Source organism: Euleptes europaea, chromosome 3 (genome assembly GCF_029931775.1).
Source record: "Euleptes europaea isolate rEulEur1 chromosome 3, rEulEur1.hap1, whole genome shotgun sequence".
Taxonomy (NCBI): domain Eukaryota; kingdom Metazoa; phylum Chordata; class Lepidosauria; order Squamata; family Sphaerodactylidae; genus Euleptes; species Euleptes europaea.
In genome coordinates, this window is record NC_079314.1 from 34,316,032 (window position 1) to 34,334,025 (window position 17,994).

General features: G+C 47.8%; 1 protein-coding gene across 3 annotated transcripts in view; it reads right to left on the reverse strand.

The window, feature by feature from the left end:
• Nucleotides 1–1,640: 1,640 nt before the first annotated feature.
• Nucleotides 1,641–17,994, reverse strand: part of GRIK3 (glutamate ionotropic receptor kainate type subunit 3) — a 235,871-nt gene continuing 219,517 nt past the window's right edge. For 2 of the 3 annotated variants that reach the window (XM_056845961.1, XM_056845960.1), the window contains 3 exons: nt 5,478–5,700; nt 3,442–3,692; nt 1,641–2,300 (listed from right to left, as the gene is read on the reverse strand). In XM_056845961.1, coding sequence (XP_056701939.1) covers nt 2,106–2,300; nt 3,442–3,692; nt 5,478–5,700 — 669 coding nt within the window. In that variant the 3' untranslated portion in view covers nt 1,641–2,105. The remainder of the gene's footprint in view (nt 2,301–3,441; nt 3,693–5,477; nt 5,701–17,994) is intronic. The other variant, XM_056845962.1, reaches the window with a different exon arrangement.

The following is a 17,994-nucleotide window of genomic DNA, read 5'->3' on the forward strand; positions in this document are numbered from 1 at the left end:
TTCCCCACTCCTACACATGAAGCCAGCTGGGTGACCTTGGGCTAGTCACAGCTCTCTCAGCCCCATCTACCTCCCAGGGTGTCTGTTGTGGGGGAGGGGGAGGTGATTGTAAGCCGGTTTGATTCTCCCTTAAATGGTAGAGAAAGTTGGCTTATAAAAACCAACTCTTCTTCTTCTACCTGCTGGGCTAACTGAGAACAGCACCTGGCATGAATTTGACAACTGGCAGAAGATAACACAATGGCAAAGACTGGGGCAAGGCAGCCCATGGAAGTCTGCTTAGGGGATTGGCTCTTGGCTCATACTGTTTCAGTAGCTACACAGTTACCTGGTTATGCCCAACCCAAGTCCAGGTCTCTCTCTGGACTGCTTGCTAGCACTCATTCCAACCCAGACTGGGATTGACTTGACTTGGAGCATCAACCACTTGACATTTTGAAACTGGAATCCTGACTAGAAATTTGGCACCGAAGCTCGGATTTGTACCACAAGTTCCAAAAAAAAAATAAAGGTTTGGCTCAGGCTCCAGCGGACTGAACATGAAGAGTCCCAGAGTTTCCTGAAAAGAGGCTCTCTTTGCATTTTGCTGTCGGGGATGTTAAAGAGCAGCTGATCCCGTGTCCCATGAAGCGGCTGGCAAAGGCGGTCTTTGGTCATTTGGAGAGAAAGTTTCGGCCTGGAAGAAAAGCGGAGTGGGCAATGAAGAGCGCCTAGCACAGGGCAGTATCCTCTGATGGAGAAGGAAATCGCTTCTAAGGGTGGCTGACTCAGAGGAGCGAGCATACCCCGTTCACCCCTCCTCACCGATTCAGTTTCACCCCAGCAGGCATCCTTGGGCAGGGCTGCTTTTTCTCAGCACAGGGCACAATGTGAAGTTTCCTCCACTTCCCCCTACCTTCACCCTGTTTCCATGACATGTCCGTGAAATCGACGGGGGCTGCCCGTTCCCAAAATGTGTCATGGCAGCATCTCTTGACACACGAACACAGGAAGCTGCCTTATACTGAATCCGACCATTGGTCCATCAAGATCAGTAGTGTCCACTCAGCCTGGCAATGGCTCTCCAGGGTCTCAGGCAGAGGGCCATCACATCACCTCCCACCTGGTCATTTTAACTGAAGATGCTGGAGATGGAACGTGGGACCTTCTGCATGCCAAGCAGAGGCTCTTCCACTGAGCCATGGCCCCTCTCCCCCATGGCTTGACTTGGTCTAACTCTATAAGATTGGCACCAGCGGCCCCGATGCGCTGAAGCAACTGTCTGAAGGGCACGATTCCTCCTCCAAAGCTCCAGGCATCAACACCAAGCAAAGGGAATGTTTGCGCCAGGGTGGGCACCCCCTCTCTCTCGGCCATTCTCGTTTCGAGACACGGAACCTGTTCCATTGTACTCAGCCATTTCCCCGTTATATCACCTCCTACCTGGAGAAGGCACCCATGCAAGGCAGATGCACGGGTGCCGTGGGATGCTTCAGAACAGCACTGAGGTAACAGGTCACAGTTTTGCTCCTTCGAGAGAAGCAGTGGCTTTAACAACGGATCCTCTCGGCCCTCCCGACCCCCCAGTGCCTCCAGTCTCCATTGTACCGGAAACCTCCTGGGTAGACCAGTTCAGATTCCATCCCCGACTGGGGTTCCACCCCTGTCCTAACCAAAGGTCATTTTGTTTATTGCCATACTTAGAAGGAAGCGTTGGATTCGGAGGGCATCGCGATGGTTCTCCGGTGGTAGATCAGTCTGCGCCCTGCTCGGTTGCTTCCGTCGGTTTGATATGTAAACATCAAGACTCCTGGATGTGTGTATGGGGGGGAGGGGAGGGGGGCGGAGCACGTTGGATGCCAAGAGGCCTGCAGGGCTTTAAAGCTTGACTTTCTTTCCATTCAACAACAATCCCCAAACAGAAGACATCGCAGTCCAGGCTCTGCGTTCTTGTTCCAAGTCGGATGATGGCTGACGGTGCATCGAAGGCCCTGTTCTTGCAAAGTAAAACCCCAACCCTGGCTCAGTTCTCCCCCCTTGCTCAGCTTCTGCAATATGGATGTGTGGGCTTCCCCCTCCCATATCCAGCAAGCCCCCTCCCCCTTTCTCTCTCCCCCCTACGTCCTTTATGGGAACACGGGTGTCAGCCCCGTGTTGCAGGTCATATTGTCCTTGCCGGGTAGCCGCCGGTCGTTGAAGGTGTGCATGTTGATCACGGCGTCCGTCTTCACCAGGACAGGGGGCGGGGCCTTGTGTTTCACACGCCGGTGGCAGGTAAGGGACAGGCGGATTTCCTCAGCCATGGCACTGCAGAAGGAGCGCTAGATACGGGAAAGAGAAAGAGAGAGATTCACTCACTATAATGAGACCTGGGGGCGAGAAATTGTATGGTATAGCCAGATCTAGGAAGCTAAGCAGGGTTGGTCCTTGGATGGGGGACTACCGAGGAAGGGTCTGCAGAGGAAGGCAATGACAGTCCACCTCGGCTTCTCACTTGCCTTGGAAGCCACTTGCTGAGGTCACCATAAGTCGGTTGTGACTTGACAGCACATACGTACATGTAATGAGACCTGGGCAGCCAGCATTCTGGTGACCTTGCAATTTAGTGAGGGGTTCCTATTTGAAAGAACTAGAGTCCTGTGGTGCAGAGTGGAAAGCTGCAGTACTGCAGTCAAAAGCTGTGCTCACGACCTGAGTTTGATCCCGACGGAAGATGGTTTCAGGTAGCCGGCTCAAGGTTGACTCAGCCTTCCATCCTTCCAAGGTCAGTAAAACAAGTACCCAGCTTGCTGGGGGGTACAGCGGAGACGACTGGGGAAGGCAATGGCAAACCACCCCGTAAACAGTGTCTGCCTAGTAAACGTCGGGAGGTGACGTCACACCATGGGTCAGTAGTGACCCGGTGCTTGCATACGGGACTACCTTTACCTTTTCCTATTTGAAAGGGACTCTTGGGGTCAAATGAACAAGGAATCTACTGTCTTCCCAGAATCTTGCAGAGCTGAATGACAGCTGAACGGGAGACCTAGCCTTGAGTGGGACCTTGCAGGGAGGGTTAATTCTTTCATCCCTGCATAGCTTCACAGCCTCCCTCTCCACTTCAAAGTGTGACATGCTTTAAAGAAAAAAAGATTGGCAAAAGAGGGGGGGGTTTGGGGGGAGGCTAATAGCAGGTGGGGTGGTTGTGGTTTTGATTTTAAAAGGCTTTCATGCAAGTGTGAAAGGGTTAAACCCCCTCTCTCTGAGGTCCCGATCTGAACTGAGACCGGCATGCCTGGCTGTCATTCAGCTTTAAAAGACTGACTGATTTCTGTGAGGTCTTTCACGTTCAGCTGGACACTAAAGGGACAAAGGCTCAGAGGGTACCCATTTCTAGCTCAGACCCTTGGAAGTCCTCTGTGCATGGGGTGGGGAGGTGGGAAGAAATGACACAGGGTTACTGGGAGTTACTTTGGCCAGTACCTGCTCACGCTCAGCTGTCTTGCGTAGCTTATAGATGAACTCCACCGTGGCTACAAACACTGAGAGGACCAGGCCGGCGGCCAGAACAATGAAGAGTCCACCAATGTTCTGGATCCCGAGGGCGCTGGCTTCTTTGCTCTCTTCCTCTGGGCAGCCGTTCCCTCGCCACCATTTCTCCTTCATGGTGTGGAGCTTGGCCTCTTCCTGGAGCTGGAGAATGGCTATGGTGATCTTGTCCCGGTACGGTGAACCTGGAAGTGGCAGAAGAAGAAGATGAGTTGTTTTTTATATGCTGACTTTCTCTACCTTTTCAAGGAGAATCAAACCGGCTTACAATCTTCTTCCCTTCCCCTCCCCAAAACAGGCACCTTGTGAGGTAGGTGGGGCTGAGAGAGTTCGGAGAGAACTGTGACTAGCCCAAGGTCACCCAGCTGGCTTCATGCGTAGGAATGGGGAATCAAACCCGGTTCTCCAGATCAGAGTCTACTGCTCTTAACTACTACAACAGGCAACAGAAGTGGACGGAGGGCTGGTGTCAACATACCCTGAAGCGGGGCAGCTGCTTGGGCCCAGGGCTTCTGGCAGGGCCCACTGCTGTTGCTCCGACCCACTTGTTTGCCAGCACTCCACTATCCTCCCAGCTACGCTCACTGCCCAGGGCCACTGGGAAAAGGACTTGCAGGCAGTCATGAGCATGGGCAATGAGAGAGCTCACAAGTGGGCAAGGGGAAGACACGCAGGCAGGTGGGGGTCATGCGGGTGGGCCTCATGGTGGACAAAAAGGGGAAGGGCCCCCTGAAAACTCTCTGCCCAGGGCCTCTCAAAACCTGGAACTGGCCCTGAGTAGATGTCCTGTTATACTGAAAGGAGGGCAGCAGTTAAGGAGAGGCAGGAGAGCAGTGTCCGCACACTGCTAGTCACGGTGGGGTGCAAGGAGCACTGCAGAGGCAGGGAGCCCCCACCTTCCCAGAGCCCAGTCACTTGGGAAATTTCAGAAGCTTTGCCTACACCCTTGAAGTCTGGGGGTGGGGAGAAGGAAGCTGCGGTTGTGCTGGAGTTGCCACGTGCGAGGGTTTTATGACACAGGAAGGTTCTGTGCTGTGTTTAGGAAAGCTTTCAGAGGCCATTTATGCATGGGAGTTTTACCTGAGCTCACTGGACCCCACACTTTCCTGTTGGGAATCTATGCACCAGCCGTCTCCAAGCCCAAATCAAGTCCCCGCCCCTTTAAATGCTGCTTTGTAATTGGCTTCCTTTGTAGAGCTTGCAGTGAGAGAAAATACCCCCCCAACCCAACTGCTGCATAAAAAAGCATTTTAATAACAAAACCCAAAAAAACGGAGCAATCTGAAAGGGGGGGGGGGGAAGAAATCCAAGCCTCTGTTTTTAAAAGCCTTTCTTCTATTCAGAAAGAGTTCCCAGGAAGCAGGGAGTATTTGAATCCCTGCCTCCGAACCTGCTGCTTTGTAATTGGCTGTGAGAGAAACCAAGCCTGCATGTCCCGCACTTTGCCTTATGCACGGAGATTTCACCTAGGCTGAGCTCAGGGGAGAGGGAAGAGTCGGGTTAACAGAGGAATGGGAAGCCCCAGGATTTGTGAGGGCTGGCAGCGAGGTCATCTCTAATGGACGGAAAACTCATGCATAACTCCAAGGAACAACCAGAACAGACTGGGGCGAACGTGAGTGAAAGTACCCACACATAAACAACCAGAGACATAAGGCATAACCGGGACTCATCACAGTCTCACTCAAAGCACATCAGGATATGGTGCATCTTGAAATCACCCTATCAGAGAGGTCGGCTTAGCCATGAGCTCTTCCTGGCCAGCACAGCATTCCTGCACTAACTCTTCAGACGCAGGAAATAAGGTACTCTTTAAACAAGGGAGTCCCCATCCTGCCCCCAAACATAGAAGTGTACTGCTAGGAAATGACTCCAGCCAGCATGTGCAGCAGGTTTTAGGTAGCCCGGTTCCTGCTATAATGATCTCTCTCTTCTGTCCCCGCCCCACCCCAGGCTCCGCTTTCCCTCACCCATGGGCGTGCCAATGCCATAGCCTTTGCTGTCAATCAGTCCCCCGATCTGCGTCAGGTTGCAGTTTCGGCGCGTGATGTATTCAATGGTGGTGGATTCCATCAGCAGAGCGTAGTCGGAGGTGAGGGTGCGCTGGATCCCTTCCTCATTGTTTTTAACAAGAACCGAAGGCTTGCTGCTCATGAAGGCCCACATCTTTTCAAAAGTAGAGATCCTGGATTTCTGGAAAACAAAAATGACAAAAGCCGTTTAACCCAATGAGGAGGCAGAGTTTCGTGTTCTGTTTCTGTACTTCTACCACCCCAGAAAGCCTCAAAGAGCCGGCCTTCCTGGCATCTGTAAGTGCTGCCAAAGGTCCTGGGGAACTTGATCTTCTTGGAATAATGTGCTTCTCGATTGTGGCACACCCAGGATTTTAGGGTTGCCAGCCTCCAGGTGAGGCCTGGAGATTTCACAGAATTACAACTGATTTCCAGACAATAGAGATCAGTTCCTTTGGAGAAAATGGCTGCTTTGGAAGGTGGACTATCTTAAAAGGTGTTTCCCTTCCCCCCATATTTAGTTCCCTCACCAAATGTTTTGTGCCATATTGTCCATCCTTATAGTGGCTACATCCAATGGTCACACCACTTCCAGCTGCTGGCCTGGAGATGTGATGGGACCATGTCCCTGGTAAAGACACTTATCCACCAGCACATCCCTACCTTGCGGTAGTAGAACCAGCTATGTAGCTCCTGAGGGTCCTCTATCACTCCAGTCTTCCAAAGGGACACATGGAGAACCCACAAGTGTAGATGGACATTAGCTGCAAAGCAGCCCCTTCCAAAGACCCAGGCTGCAAACCCTTAAAAGGAGGCTAAGGACACAGTTGAAAATGGTAGGATGAAATTGTAGGACTACAATGTGGAATTCACTGCCAGAGGATGTAATGATGACCACAGGCATGTGTGTGTGTTAAGTGCTGTCAAGTCGCTTCCGACTCATGGCCACCCTATGAATCAAAGTCCTCCCAAATGTCCTATCTTTGACAGCCTTGTTCAGATCTTGCAAATTGAGGGCTGTGGCTTCCTTTATTGAGTCAATGCATCTCTTGTTGGGTCTTCCTCTTTTCCTGCTGCCCTCAACTTTTACTAGCATTACTGTCATGACCACAGGCATAGATAGCTTTAAAGGGGGATTAGACAGATTCATGGAGGACAGGTCTACCAATGGCGACTAGCCACGGTGACTAAACAGAACCTCCATATTCAGAGGCAGCAAACCTAATAATACCAGTGCCAGGAGGTAACATTAGGAGAAGGCCTCAGCCTCTATGCCTTGGTGTTGGCCCTCCAGAGTAACTGGTTGGCCACTGTGTGGGACAGGATGCTGGAGGTGAGGGGCTGTGGCTCAGTGGTAGAGCATCTGCTTGGCATGCAGAAGGTCCCAGGTTCAATCCCTGGCATCTCCAGTTAAAGGGAGCAGACAAGTAGGTGATGTGAAAGACCCCCTGCCTGAGACCTTGGAGAGTCTCAGACCAAAGGCTGCTGGTCTGAGTAGATAATACTGACTTTGATGGACCAAGGGTCTGATTCAGTATAAGGCAGCTTCATATGTTCATGTGACTGGAAGGACCACTGCTCTAATCCAGCAGGGCTCTTCTTATGTCCTTATGAAGCTGATTGCCCAGAATGGGGACACTCATTCTACCTGGCTCTGGCAGATTGGGCAGATTCCCCCCCACCCACCCATGCCTGAATAACCCACAAAGCTTGTTTGGCCAGAGCAAACAGCAGGAGAAATGATGAGGGTCTCCCCCAGGGGTGGGGAATGTCAGGCCCGGGGGCCGTATAAGGCCCCCGAAATAATTTGGTCTGGCCCTTCATCTCTAGCAGATCTCTAGCTCAGAAGGATCTAAGACTGGCGATCCGCCCCCTCCTGCAGACAGGAATAGCCTCTATTCAAGGCGGATGTGACTTTGTTTTGCCAAGAAAAGGAACCATCTTTCCCCCTTGCAGAAGAGTCATTAGCTATGGAACTGCTGTGTTAACCCTTTCCCACCCAGGCTGTGGAGAAACGTATTCCCTCTGTACTACAAGAGGGCTGGGGGTGGAAGTGACGACAATGGAGGGGTTAAAAGGGGCAAGGCCAGAATGCCGGAGGCAAGTTTTTAGCCAGTGTGTGTTCATTTCATCCCTGCAGGTGGAGGCAGCAGGAGCCGGCTGTAGAATCCGGCCCCGACCATGTGGAGCAGGAGCAACTCTGGCATGCAGCTGGACGTCTACGCCTGGGTGGTGCAACAGACCATCCTGTGCCACCAGGTGGGCGAGTGCACCATCAGTTGGATGCCTGCCTGCTTGTCCGCGTGGGGGGGGGGTCATCTGCGCAGCTGCCTGTTTGGGGCTTGGTCGATATCCCCTCTCCCTTCTGATTCTTTCCCCTCTAAGTCCTGCAAAAGACGCGTAGAGCCGGAAAGTGTCGGATCGAAACGTTACTGGACCGGGCTCCTTTGCCTACAAGCCCCAAGCGGCTTGTCACTCACTCCGTCTTGTGTTTGCTGCCCTGCCTGAATCTCTTGGGCCCAGCTGGGGACAGCAGAGCTCAAAAGCGAGTCACTCTATGTGGCAGACACTCGGAACTGTCTCTGGTCATGCCTCTTGGCTAAATGTTTGACCAAATATAGCAGGCTAATTTTTAAGTCGATAATTTTGTATGGCCCGTGAATGATTTTATAAAAATCCAAATGGCCCTTAGCAGAAAAAAGGTTCCCCACCCCTGGTCTACCCCTTTAGGAAACAATGACACCAGCAGCTCTTTGAAAAACTCTTGTCTGTCTCCAACCTACACCCTCTAGACCAGTGGTTCCCAACCTTTTTTTGACCAGGGACCACTAGGACTTTTTTGTTCGGTGCAGGGACCCCAAGGTTCAAAATAAAAATTCAGGGAATTTGAAAATAATCTTTAATCATAACTATTAGTTAAACATTAAACTTAGAATTATATTTGAATATATATATATATTATAATAGAGAACTTTTAATTGAAAATATTAATTTATTATGGGTTTATAACTTTGTTTCGCGGACCTTAATTTAGTTCTCGCGGACCCCTGGTTGGGAACCAGTGCTCTAGACTGATTGCCTTCTGCTGAGCACACACTGCAAAATCTAAAGCACAATGGGTGCCCCAGGTTTCAAGGGCTAGCTGTTGAAGGCATATGTGTGTGCATGCACATACACACAATATTGTCGCCAGTTGCCTTCACGCTGCCATAAAAGTCAGTCACGCTTCATGGGTAAGCATCTCCAATTAGAACTTAGGCTTTGATTACATGCAAATTAGCTCCCGCTTTCTATCGCCACATCACCTCCAAGAGGGTCTTATTCTTTTTTAATAACCATATTAGTCGTCCAATGTCCACCGTAATTGCTCGCCATTAAAAGCAAACAGTCAATACCGCAGCCAATTAACGGCACCGGCTTTTGAAGTGAATCAGGTATCTGTCACCTATCGATTGAGGTGCTAAGCAGTGATTTAAAAACAAAACAAAACTGAAGATATATTGAGACGGCACCTTTTGTTATGTGACGAGCGGATGTTATAAGCAAACCCTGGTTGCTAGCGAGCGAATCGCTCTTTAAATGGCTTGTTTTGTTCAAATTAATAGAACGTCTTGCAATAGCAGGCATTTGATGGGCAGTCCATCTGCTGATCTTGGCATGCATTGTCCTTTGGCGGCAGGTACTCTCTGTCTAGGCTGCCAGGAAACTCCACCCCATCCTCCAAGGACCATCAGCACACTGAGGAGGCCAGCAGACTTAGCACGCTCCACCCTGGGAGGGAGAACCATAAGGCCAAGCTCCCCAGCAGGGTTGCCTAAGGTGGGAAAGACCCACCAGAAATCACAAGCCCTTGTCCGAACGAGTTACTTAGCAAGCATTGGTACTGGCGTCTGCGGAGTAGATGGTCCTGCCAGTCAGAGGGGGATGCCAAAAATTAAGTTGATGGTGGGTGGAAAGTGCTGTCAAGTAACAGCCCACTTATGGTGATCCCGTGGGGTTTTCCAGGCAAGAGACTATGGGCGAAAATGCACAGTCGCTTTAGCCACCTTTATTACGTTTCAGCCAGGATTCAGCCAGGATCAAACACACGTTCGGCAAAACGCATGCGTTCGATCCTGGCTGAATCCTGGCTGAAACGGAATAAAGGAGGCTAAAGCGACCACACATTTTTGCCCAAAGTGAGGTGTATTATGACAACGTAATTCAATCCCTGTTAATGGATGCCCAACTTTCCAGATCAATTCACCCATGTTCATTATTGCATGGCCTCATGGGAGCTGTAGTTTTGTCCCTCCTCCCTCGTCCACAGAAAACTGGGTTTAAAAAATTTACTTGCGAAAAGGAATGCACCTTGGGGTTAGTTGCAACACAGTGTTCCTAGCCTCACGGACAGAGAAAAGGAATAGAATCAAAGAGTTGGAAGGGACCACCAGGGTCATCTAGTCCAACCCCTGCACAATGCAGGAAATTCCAAACTACCTCCCCCCCCACACCCCCAGTGACCCCTACTTCATGCCCAGAAGATGACCAAGATGCCCTCCCTCTCACCATCTGCTTAAGGTCATAGACTCAGCATTGCTGATAGATGTCCATCTAGCCTCTGCTTAAAAACCTCCAGGGAAGGAGAGCTTACCACCTCCCAAGGAAGCCTGTTCCACTGAGGAACCACTCTAACTGATAGGAAAGGCAGTCAAACTGTCCTGATTGGGGAAATTTGATGTAAAGGGGGAGGGGCAAGTAGCGGGCTGTGCTTGAAAAGCAGATCATGTTCATGACCAGTCACGATGCTGGGGTAGGGTTGCCAGTTCCGGGCTGGGAAATACCTGGATATTTTGGGGGCGGGGCCCAAGGAGGGTGGGGTTTGGGGACGGGAGGGACTTCAATGCCATAGAGTCCAGTTGCCAAAGTGTCAATTTTCTCCAGGTGATCTCTATTAGCTGGAGGCCAGTTATAGTAGCAGGAGATCTCGAGTTAGTACCTGGAGGTTGGCAACCCTACGCTGGGGGTATGCACCATCTTCTCTGAGGACTAAGAAGGCTGAGCAGTCTTTGTGCAGCTGCAAAAGAGGCCGCAAGCTGTATGCAGAAGTCATGGAACGTCTCTAGCAAGCTGCAGCAGAGCCATGACTGTCGCACAAGAAGACTCCTATCCAGCCGCTGAGCTGCTCAGCACAGCATTAGAGCCAGACATTAAACACTGACATCCTGGAGATTCTCAAGGGAGCTCAACTCACATGTAAGTGAGGAGTTTGATCAGGGTCTTCTCAGTTGGCAACTGCATTTGCATCAAAGTTCTCAGTGCCCTTGATCTGTTTTCTCAAAGCCAGCTGAGCATGCTGACAGCAAAGCAGGGGCTATCCAGAGACACATAGGCAGAGCACTACAGCCCTTTACATTTTGAGGCTTTAAAGAATGTACTCTTCTGCACCTGTTATGTCACACGCCCTGCTTGTTTTTGGTCAAACACTCCCCTCCGCCTGCTGAGCATCTCTGCTTGCCTTCTGGGAATGCCAAATGGCTGCCTCTGCTAACTCCGCAGGGAAGTTAAAAACTCTTTCCCCCCCCCCCCGAAAGATGGCATGGTGGAAAGTGTTGTCAAGGCACAGCCAATTAATGGCACTGCTGTAGGGTTTTTGAGGCGAGAGACAAGAAGAAGCGGTTTGCCACTGCCTGACCTAGCTTAGCTCCTGAGATCTGACAAGACTGGGCTAGCCTGGACCATCCAGGTCAGGGCAAAATATGGCATTAGGAGCCATACTTCCTTGTGCAAGGAGTGTAATCCCACACATTTCCCAGTTTGATGGACAACAGGAAAAAAAATCATAGTTGGAAATGTGCTTCCAGCTAAAACAGACAAAAAACAAAGACAAATATTTTTAAAAATGAAAACGCAAAGAAACAAAATGAAAACAGGCATACGTCTACTAATTCTCCTGAGCTTCAAGGGTTTTTGTCTTTTTGTCTGGTTTGTGTGGAGCACATGACCCAACCAATACCCTCCTAGTATACAAATAAAAGCCAAGAACGTCTAACAACTAAAGAAAAAGGGGTGAGAAGAAACTCAACCTAATGTCCACGTTAGTTAATGAAGAAGAAGAGTTGGTTTTTATATGCCGACTTTCTCTGCCACTTAAGGGAGACTCAGACCAGCTTACAATCGCCTTCACTTCCCCTCCCCACAACAGACCCTGTGAGGTAGGTGGGGCTGAGAGAGTGTGACTAGCCCAAGGTCACCCAGCTGGCTTTGTGTGTAGGAGTGGGGAAACAAATCCAGTTCATCAGATTAGCCTTCGCTGCTCATGCGTAGGAGTGGGAAATCAAACCTAGTTCTCCAGATCAGAGTCCACCGCTCCAAACCACTGCTCTTAACCACTACACCATACTGGCTCTTGATGTAATACACATCCTGATATGCTGGGCATCATATACAAGGTGTGAGCTGAAAGCCATGTTATAAGTCACGTGGACTAACTACATTTTACACAAAGCCACCCAGAATAAAAGGCTTTTGTTTTTTTCTTCTCTTGAACAATGTTTGTGCATATGTCAGGATATGTATTGTGAAATTGTGTATGTGTGACCACTGAGGAAGGCCTCTAAAAGGCCGAAACGTGTCTGGTCAAATTTTGCTCATTTTATGTATTAACATCAACTGTGTATGCATTTGTAACTATTTATTCTTTGTGCTTTTTAGAAAGCCTGTATTTTAGGCCCTGTGTTTTAAAATACAATTGTGCACACTATACAATAAAAGTATATTTATTTGTTGTTATATTAGATAGTGTTTTGCTCAACCCCTTTGGTTTCCCCAGCCGATAATGTCTGCCAACATACACACTGACCATATCAAATGGAACAAGCATTGGAGGCAGCTCCAACTCCATTCTCTGCATCCATGGCTCAGGAATGTCCTTTAATAATGGGTGTTTCAAGCCCAGCCACCCAAGCAAATGAATGAGACAGTTTAGAGGAGCTGGTAAGAGGTTCCTCCCCAAGACCTTTGTGCTTCTTTATCATCTGAAATAACTCTCTGGCTTACGTTTTTCAATTCCAGATGGTGCGGGGGGTGGGGGGTGGGGGTGGGAATTGATTTTCAGCAACCAAGCGAAGATACTAAATTTTAAGAATGTACCGTCTTCTGTACATTCACCAAACCACTCGAACAAAGCTCTCTCATTTTAACACACCACAAGGGACACCAAAATATCACTCCCGTTCTGGGAAGGCACTGCTTTGCAGCATATTGTTTATGTATTCCAAAAATATATACCCTGCACTCCTCAGCCAACATAGGGGGTTACAGCACTTGTATTCCCACCGATGTATTAAGAGTTTGAAAACGTTATAAAAAATACTGTTGGCACTTTGTTTGGCCCCTTTAGCTGTGAAGACGTTTTCCAACCATTTATAAGCCGTGGTATCCAAAAACCCTTTCAAAGCGATGTTTTTTATAACATTTTCAAACTCTTAATACATCGCTGGGAATACAAAGTGCGGTAACCCCCATAGATTTACCCAATGGCTTACAATCTACAAGATAGTTTCAAGGAGCTAGCAATGCTGGTCTATTGTAGAACAGAAAGATTCAAATCCAATATCTAATGAAGGGAGCTTTGATTCTCGAAAGCTGACACCTTGGAAATCATGTTGGTCTTCAACATGCTACTAGGCTTGAATCTGGTTCTATAATCTGTCTGTAGGGTTGCCCGGTCCCTCTTTGCCACCGGTGGGAGGTTTTGGGGGCAGAGCTTGAGGAGGGCGGGGTTTGGGGAAGGGAGGGACTTCAGTGTCATAAAGTCCAATTGCCAACGTGGCTATTTTCTCCAGGGGAACAGATCTCTATCAGCTTAGGGTCGCCAGGTCCCTCTTCGCTACTGGCGGGTGGTTTTTGGGGCAGAGCCTGAGGAGGACGGGGTTTGGGGAGGGGAGGGACTTCAATGCCATAGAGCCCAATTGCCAAAGCGGCCATTTTCTCCAGGTGAAGTGATCTCTATTGGCTGGAGATCAGTTGTAATAGCAGGAGATCTCCAGCTAGAACCTGGAGGTTGGCAACCCTATATCAGCTAGAGATCAGTTGTAATAGCAGGAGATCTCCAGCAACCACCTTGGAGGGGGGCAACCCTATCTGCCTGGCATCATGGACTAAAAAAACCCCACCTACGTATACTTACCCAGTTCCACAGGCCTGTAAGACTGACATGTTCTGCCAGGCCTATGAAGGAGTTATGGATGGCTATATGTTAATATTAGATCAAAAGTGTAACAGGCATTGAAGGTTTTTTTTGGGGGGGGGGGTTGTAAAATGAGCTTACTTGTTTTTCTAGGATGATATAATTATGTAGATTATGAAAGGAAAGTGGAGTATCAGGAACTTGATGGCTGCTGCATTTTTCTGTAGAAAGGTGTTTATTAGAATTGGTCAGAACAAAAGGAAAATAATCGATTTCTTCATAGCTCCCGAGAAAACATCTAAGGGGGTAAGAGAAGAGGAGGCAAGAGGGGACTCTTCTTCAGTAATGGAGTCCTTGAAAGCTTTGATAGTTAATGAATTGAAGAATACTGAAGAAAGGATTAATCAGAATAATGGGGATTGAGAGAAACATCAGGAAAATAAATTAGAAGGAAAGGACAAGAAATTGAAAGATAAACTGAATAATAACATGACTAAAAAAGAAGGCTTGGTTACCAGCTTGTAGGTACAAAGTTAGAGATCTGGAGGAGAAATATTCACAACTAGAGGAAAGAGGTTGAAACAAAACTGAGAATGACTTAGGAAGAAAGTCCAGTGATGGGATGTTGCAAAATTGCAGGCTAAATTGGAGGAAGTCCAAAATGAGATAAGGAATCAACTTTTAAAACTCCCCAAATTTCTGGAAAATACCTATAGGGAAAGTTTTAGTTGGTTTCAGGGGGAAACTATTGTGGGGGGGGGGGAAATCTTGATCCTGGAAACAGCGTGAACTTTTGGAAGAGACACCGTCCAGGAGTTGGCACTAGCATAGCTAAGAACCCACTTATTTATTTACTTTATTGATAGTCTGCCTTTCTCACTGAGACTCAAGGTGGATTACAAAATTAAGCAATGCTATAGGAACAGTATAAGACATATAACAGGTAATATTAGGGAAATCATAAGATGTGTTGGCCACTTTTATTACTCTCACAGCCCATTTCTGAGCTCCTGGCACGCAGGGACGGCGGGGAAGAGGCGCAGCCGCGCCCCCTCCTAATTTGTTTCCCGCATGCCGCCAGGACGATTCACTGGGGCTAAAAACCCCATTGAAAACAGCGAGGCTTCACCTGCTAAAAACCAGGTGCAACAATGCCGTCCTGGATGCTGGCGGCCAGGGCCGAAAGGGCATAGGGAGCTGCCTAATGGCAGCTCGGCCCCCCAGCCCACCCCAGGAATGCCTCGGGAACGCCCCTCCACGCCGCCACCGCAAGTCTCCACCGTGGTCTGTGCCATGGGGAGACTGCGCCGGCGGAGGGGCGAGGCGCAGCCCTGCCGCGCTCAAGCGCCGACAGAACCGCCCTCACCACCAGCGTGTGTCTTGTCCCATGATTAGACGCACTTATGCTGGCGGCGAGGTTACGCCGCCTCCTAAGGGGATTCGCCCCCCCTCAGGAACGCACAGTAAGAACAAAAGACATCATCTTAAATTCAACATGAAGGGGAAGTGATTGAGCACATATGGTTATGACATTCAGATTTTAACAGTGCCATCCTAAGTGGAGTTATATCCTTCTAAGCCCTTTACCTCAACAGACTTAGAAGGAGGGTGTAACTCTATTTAGGATGGCACTGAAAGAGACTTACATCTGGAGACCCTTGCTAATTGTTATCAGTTCCAGTTCTAGTTGAGATCTTTTAATATTCTGTATTGTTGGGTCCTTCGTTTCACATTGAATACACAGAAAGAAGTGGATAATCATAAAAATGTAGAGGAGGAACAATAGTTAGTGGGAGTTTGAGATGAAGCATAGATACCAGTTGTAGAAAGCAGTCAGGCAACTTAGGGTTTTTCCCCAGTCAATTTTCCCTGTTTGCATAGCTTTTGGAGAAGAGTTCTTGGGGTCTCCCTCCCATACTATCCAGCCCATCATTTAAGATCTGCCTCTCAAGCCCTACTGTCTGTGCCCCTTTTCAAAGGTGATGTGGGTGGCAATTAGAGACAAGGCCTTTTTGGTGGCGGCACCTCACCTTTGGAACACTCTCCTCCTTGAGGCTCACCTGGCATCTACCTTACTTTCTTTTGCATGCCGGGCCAAAATACATCTTTTTATCCAGACTTTTAATTAGGGATTTTAGCCTGTTCTGCTACTGTTCTGTGGATAGATTTTATGCAGTTTATGTCCAATGGCTTCTTTTTAATTGCTTGTTTGTTTTAATGGCTTTTTTATAATGTGTTTTTTAATTGTAAGCTGCCTTGAGCAGGACTCTGAAGAGGTGGCACAGAAATATTCTAAATAAATAAAAAATAGACTGACAGTATTGGCAATGAATGTTAAGGGTCTGAACTATCCCAACAAGTGGTACAAATCTGCCGTGCTTCTTAAAAGAGAGGAAATTAGCATGGCTTCATATGAGTTCAAACTCATTTGAATAAAGGAGATTATAAATACTTGGAATAAATGAAAGCAGGTAACACATATACAGTACACAATGCTTCTAATTTCTGATTAGAAAATGTGTGAACCTATCATCATTAACAATAAGAGCCGTATTAGATAATGTTTGTGATGATCAGGGCAGACGTTTCATGTTAAAATAATATTCTGGAATGAAACATTCATGCTTATTTGTGTTCTCGGTCCTTATCACAGCCGGGCAAATTTTTACTGAATATTAATGAAGAAGGTAGATGAATTTGCTTAGGAGGAAATAATAATAGGGGGAGATTTTAATGGAACCATGAATGCCACATGTCAAATCACAAGTAGCATGGCCAATTATGTAAGACTCTGGGTGGCATTTCAGTGATTTATTCTTTCTTGTGGAATGGATCCCACCTCTGGTGAGTGTAATTTTTCAGGGTCCACAAGCAAGACAACCAGGATGAGGAATGGCATTAAAAACAATAACCTTTAAATAGGAAGAGAAACTAAAATATCTTGTACAGCACTCTCTAAGCTTGGTATTAGAACTCAGGTCACGTGATCTTAGAGCAAGTCCTCAAACTACCCATTTCCTTTAGAATATAAAAGAGTGTCTCTAAATTATAAATTCTGTTACAACAGTGGGTATATGAAGAAATGGGAAAGAGGTCTGGGGAGGGAATTATTACTGGAAGAACATTCTTCGATTTGGGGAACAATTCCAGAGACCTTAATATTGGTGGAACTGAAAGAGAATGTTTATAAAATAAGGTCCCAGTGGCTCAGCACAGATTAGCATTTATTTATTTGTTTCCTATAAATTTATACTGATGTCAGGTGAGGCAAATTTGCTTCATATTTTGGGGCACTGTCTTCATATCCAGACATTTTGCATACAAGTAGTAGTCATGATTCAGAACATGTCAGGCTTTCCGTTATTATATTTTGCTTTATTATGTTGAACAAACTGATAAAAGAAAGGGTTTTGAATTATATGTTGGGGGGAAATTGAGTCTCCATCTATTTCCAATTGATTGTACAAGATTTGGAGAATTGCTTTTAAAAGAAATCAACAAAGCACAAGTACATTTGCAGACCACTTTATTGAAAAATAGACCTTTTCTCATGTATGGGTTGTGTGCAGCGCTATGTCGCTTCCAGGAAAACTCCTGAAGTGACATAGGGTACCTATGAGAACCAGCGTGGTGTAGTGGTTAAGAGCAGTGGACTTTAATCTGGAGATCCGGGTTTGATTCCCCACTCCTCCACATGAAGCCAGCTGGGTGACCTTGGGCTAGTCACAGTTCTCTGTGAACTCCCTCAGCCCACCTACCTCACAAGGTGTCTGTTGTGGGGAGAGGAAGGGAAGGCGATTGTAAGCTGGTTTGATTCTCCTTAAAAGGTAGAGAAAGTTGGCATATAAAAACCAACTCTTCTTCTACCTCTAGGAATTGCTGGAAACTCTATGGTTTTACCATAGTATAACCACCAATTCCTAGAGCTACCCCATGTCACTTTCAGGTTTTTACCAGAAGTGCCATAGTGCTGCACCAACGTTATGGCCCCATGTCCCTGCCAACAACCCTCCCGCCAGTTGCCAGGCACCCTATGCATAGAAAAAGAAAACATACAAAGTGGAGTTCAAACTTTTGTGTACTTTCAGGCTCAGTAGTTCTTTTTCTGATGTTATAGTTTTGTATGTAATACATTCTATATAAAAAGCAGGGCCAAACCCTGCTCTTCAAGGAAGGGCTGCATCTGGGATACCAACCAAAGGTGGTAAGAAGTGCAGTATATTACAGAGGAAATCTACGCTTGTATCAGCAGACCTAAAACTAACTGCACCCCCCAAATGATGTACCTGCTACTTTAGGGGGAGT